This window comes from Alligator sinensis, unplaced genomic scaffold (assembly GCF_000455745.1).
Source record: "Alligator sinensis unplaced genomic scaffold, ASM45574v1 scaffold633_1, whole genome shotgun sequence".
In the NCBI taxonomy this organism is placed as follows: domain Eukaryota; kingdom Metazoa; phylum Chordata; order Crocodylia; family Alligatoridae; genus Alligator; species Alligator sinensis.
Genome location: NW_005842280.1, coordinates 177020 through 181634, shown reverse-complemented (window position 1 = coordinate 181634; position 4615 = coordinate 177020). Strand labels below are relative to the sequence as shown.

The window sequence follows — 4615 nt, the reverse complement described above, 5'->3', positions numbered from 1 at the left end:
AGAGACAGGCATATAATTGCATTGTGATGGTAGAATGGGAGGCAAAGAGGGGGAAGGGATGCACAAGTTAGCAACACTCCAAGGCTCCTACTGCTCAGATTTTGGAAGTTGCTGGGGAGTAGTTGTTATTCCTCAGGCAGAAAGTGGCCCTTCTGATATGCTTTATGAACTTCTCTCACAGATCTGAAGCTCATCACTATAGCTCCACTTCCTCCTTTGCCAAAAACCCAGTGTTGGAGCCCTGTTCTCCTGGCTCTTCAACCGCCTTTCTTCTTAAATTTACAGGGTGGGATCGAGATGCTGGAATTTATTAAATTCTGAGAACACAATCTGGCCATATCATTGCTGTTGCTTTTAACTGTAAACATAGACTTCCCCCACTACGGAGCTAATGGTAAAATAAACATCTGATTTGACTAAATACAACAGGTTGTCAAACTAAGAGAAAACATCTACATGCTTTCTGGCAGCCCAAGGATGGCAGAGGTTGAACCTCTTTTGCCAGAAAACCCATTTTCAAGGGAGAGTGGGGAGACCAATCCCCAAATCCCAATTTATTTAATAGGTAACGCGAGCATGTAAGAAGTGTGAAACATGATGAGAAAAGCCGAGTGATCCATTCACAATAAGAGGCTTACTACTTTAGTCTCCAAATGCTGAACAATAGAAAAACAGTTAATGGATGTTTCTGAAATATCTACTACCCTTGGGCTGGCACTCTACTGTGACCTCCCTCTCCATTAGAGGGAGCAAACAACCACTGTTTGAGAGACAGCAGTGTGGGGTTTTGCTCCTCCTTTCAAAGTGCTTCTGTACTTCTTTAAGTGACTCATGCAAAGTCACACAGGACAGTATGAAAGAGAAAAGCTTTGAGTTCTTGTTTAGTACCCTAATAACTGGACAACCCCAGCAATACCTATGGAAGTGTTTTGTTTTCCATATCCATGGAAAAGGTCATGCAAACCAGTGACTGATATGCTAGTTTTTATACGAGTTATTACTCCTATGGACAGAATCGAATGACACTGTTACAGATAATGATTTTTCTCTGCATCCTGCTTGTATACTATCTGGACAGAAATAGTATGTTCAGTTTTGAAGTGCAGTTTATTTATAAGAACTGTAGCAAACAGCAAGAGTTTGCTCTTAATCATTCTAATAAGACTACATTTTTGCTGAATTGTTACTTCCTGGGTGTTATCATTTTGCTTGAGATATTCAAAAGATGGGATCACCTGCATATCTTGTCAAGAACTGTGCAAAGAATAGAAATAAAGAAGTTGCACTGCAGAAATAGCCTTTCTGTTGCTGATTTCTCCTCTAGAAATACAGACATTCAAGTCTCACATTTACAATTGCTCAAGTGAAGATACCAACATTTAAGAGTTGATGAAGTTCTCTCATTTTTTCAATACCTTGCTAAATACTAAGTATAAGAGAAATGTACCCCCTCACACAGGAGACTATTCAAGCAAGATGATGAATGGAATGGATTCTGTAGAACACATAGCTCAAGTCTTTTGTTTTTTAATATACAAAACTTTGATTAACTTAAGAGAACAAGACAATGCATGATAAGCTGTTGGTCAAAAACATGTTCCTGGAGCTAGGATCCAAAATAATTTCACACGGGCTGACATGGACATCTCTATCTTCATCATGGTTTTATATTATGTTTGTAAATCAAAACAGGATTTGCAGTCCTATGAAATATTAATGTTAAGTTTAGATAAAAAAATAATTGACCTTCCCATACCAACAGAGACTGGGAAGAGCTGAAGTATATGAAGAATTCATGACTCATTTACAGTTTCTTCTACTTGAGGCAGTGTCCCCCATATTGGTTTCTGAATATGTTCAGGTAGCTTTTCTATTTTGGTCTAAAAACAAGACAAATAAATATTCTGAGATTTCACTTAGCAGTTTACATTCAATTGAATTATTCTAAGGGAATAATCTAATCTTCTTTGCTGTATTCACATTTATATGAATTCAATTCCAAAATTATCAGGTCCTGGCCAAAGTAATTTTAAGAATAGCACAACTCCCCCACCTCCGCATGCCAAAATGTTCTCCACTATCTGGTTCCTTCACTTCCTAGTCCCCTCTCCCCAACAGAGAAACTCTGCAGTGGAGTTCCACAGATTCAACGCCCCCCCCCCCCCCCCCCAAAAAAAAACAACAACCCAAAAAACAAACCACGTTACCTTTTTTACTTCCATGGCAACCCCTTCAGGTAAGTTTCGTTGGATGTATTCCAAGTAAACATTAGCTGTACTGCCAGTTAAGTGTTTTAGCTAAAAGAAAAAAGTGTGTTAATTACATACTACTAATTAAATTATTTTATCTGTACAACTGTATACTCCAGGGGGAAGATCTACGAAGTGTTAGAAATGCTACAGCAGCATAGTGAAGGGTTCATTTCTTCCATCATCTCAAAGATTTTTCCTCTGTTCTGTACTCCCAAACATCTTTATTGCGTTAATGCCTAGGGGCCTAACTCTGTTAGGGTCCTATTGTGATGGCCCTATAAAAATGTATATTAAATGGCAGTCCCTGACTCTGGAAGAACACAGAATGCCAATGGTGGCCTTTTTGTTAATTAATTGTATTTTCCAAAAAGTCAGTAATTCATATAGAGAAAGAGATGCAGTATAGAAACATGTGCAGTGACAATGACTTTCAAATTGCATCCTAATAGGTGCATGAAGTACAGGAAACCCTCGCCTTCTGTGGGGGTATACGTTCTGGGGATCCCTGTGAATAGGGAAATACACAAATACATTCATGAATGGCGGCGGGAGCCTGGCGGTGGCAAGCACAGAGCTCCCACAGACACTGCCAGGACTGCGGGGGAGCATGTCAAGAGCGTGCGGTGAGAGAGTGTGGGTTCGAATATTTGCACCGCAAATATTCAAAACCACGAATCGTGAATCCGTGAAGGGCGAGGGTTTCCTGTATAACACTGCCTAGCCAACAGTAGTTTGCAATAAGTAGGGACCTACTGAATTTGCAGTGGAAGTGGGCCACGCAGCAGCTTCTTTAACTTTGCAGGTCGTCGTCGTCCCCCTCCCCCCCCCCGCTGATTGGTGGAGGGCCTTGCCATTCACCCATGATCAGGGGCGGGGGGCAAAAACCAGTTTTAAATATGGAACAATTTTTGCCTTCCACCGCTGATTCGCGGAGGACCAGCCAGGAGGCAAATACTATCAGTCCTCACCCCACATACTCACTTCTAGACATCTGTAATATGTCCTCATTTCATACTGAACTCTATGCTTCTTGTAAACGTGTACCGATTTTAGAAGAGTCATTCGTTCTATCTTCCTAGGAGGTTCATACCTAACAAGCACAAGTTTGTATTACATTTATATCCATACCCATATTGTAAATTACAAATAGTATCCATAATGCATGCCTCTAGAACAAAGCACCAGCATCCCTACATAATACATGTATATGAAGCAGTGTGAAATACTGATACATTTTAGTATCAGACCCACTGATGGGAGATGTATTTGGCTTAAAAACAAAGATCCTACTGAAAAAACTCAAGAAAGGAAAACAGGAGCATTTAATTAATGTATGTGACAACCATAACTAGGGAACACATGTTCCTTCAGTAATTCTGTTCTTACAGCATAACTGAAACAATACTTCTTAGAAAAGGAATGAAAACCCAGATAAGAATCCATTTTCTGTTAGACCTGTTTCTTTATCTAAAATAATGCTGAGTGCATAGTAGCTGTGGCCGCTTTCAGTTCACATGTGTACACTAATGCTTTCTAAAATGCTCTGGAATATCTATTCTACAAGCACTGAATAAAACTGTTTCTTGAAAACCCATGTAGAATTTTGTAACAAACCCTAATAAAAAACTCCAAAATATAATCCTAATAGTTACAAGTCTAATATGAACAAAATGTGTAAAGCAACACTTCATATTTACTATGCGTTCCCATACTAGGGATATATATAGTACAAGGAGCAGCTAATGCTGATGTTAGAAATCACTTGCTTACACTTTTTCAATAGAGAGTCCAAGTTCTTCAGCAGCAAGCACTGCAAAGTATTCATAACTGTCCAACACAGCTTTGTCATGGCCTTTAACTAAAACTGACAGTCTCCTGTATAATGTGTCTGGTTCATCTGAAATGGATACCTGTAATTTGCAAGTAGAGTAAAGCTAGTAAATTGCAGCTATACACCATCCTTTGCTAATAAATGCACTACACTTTTAAAAAACTTGTACACCCTATGCCAAACAGGAGAAAACACTGCTAGCAGCTCAACCTCATTTCATCTTAATCCTGTTAAATTGTTTACCCATTGTTGCCAGTTCTATTGAGGCTGACAGGGATGTGCATGGCTCAATAAGTTTTGAACATTTTAAAGCTATGAAGTTCATAGATTCATAGATGTTAGGGTCGGAAGGGACCTCAATAAATCATCGAGTCCGACCCCCTGCATAGGCAGGAAAGAGGGCTGGGGTTAGATGACCCCAGCCAGATGCCTATCCAACCTCCTCTTGAAGACCCCCAGTGTAGGGGAGAGCACCACCTCCCTTGGGAGCCCATTCCAGACTTTGGCCACTCTAACTGTGAAGAAGTTCTTC

At 39.9% G+C, this 4615-nt stretch overlaps 1 protein-coding gene across 3 annotated transcripts in view; it reads right to left on the bottom strand.

The window, feature by feature from the left end:
* Positions 1-1094: 1094 nt before the first annotated feature.
* MRPS10 (mitochondrial ribosomal protein S10) overlaps positions 1095-4615 on the bottom strand; it is an 11234-nt gene continuing 7713 nt past the window's right edge. For all 3 annotated transcript variants that reach the window (XM_014521958.2, XM_006027971.1, XM_025209296.1), the window contains exons 4-7: positions 4023-4162; positions 3234-3342; positions 2208-2297; positions 1095-1880 (exon numbers count right to left, since the gene is read on the bottom strand). In XM_014521958.2, coding sequence (XP_014377444.1) covers positions 1794-1880; positions 2208-2297; positions 3234-3342; positions 4023-4162 — 426 coding nt within the window. In that variant the 3' untranslated portion in view covers positions 1095-1793. The remainder of the gene's footprint in view (positions 1881-2207; positions 2298-3233; positions 3343-4022; positions 4163-4615) is intronic.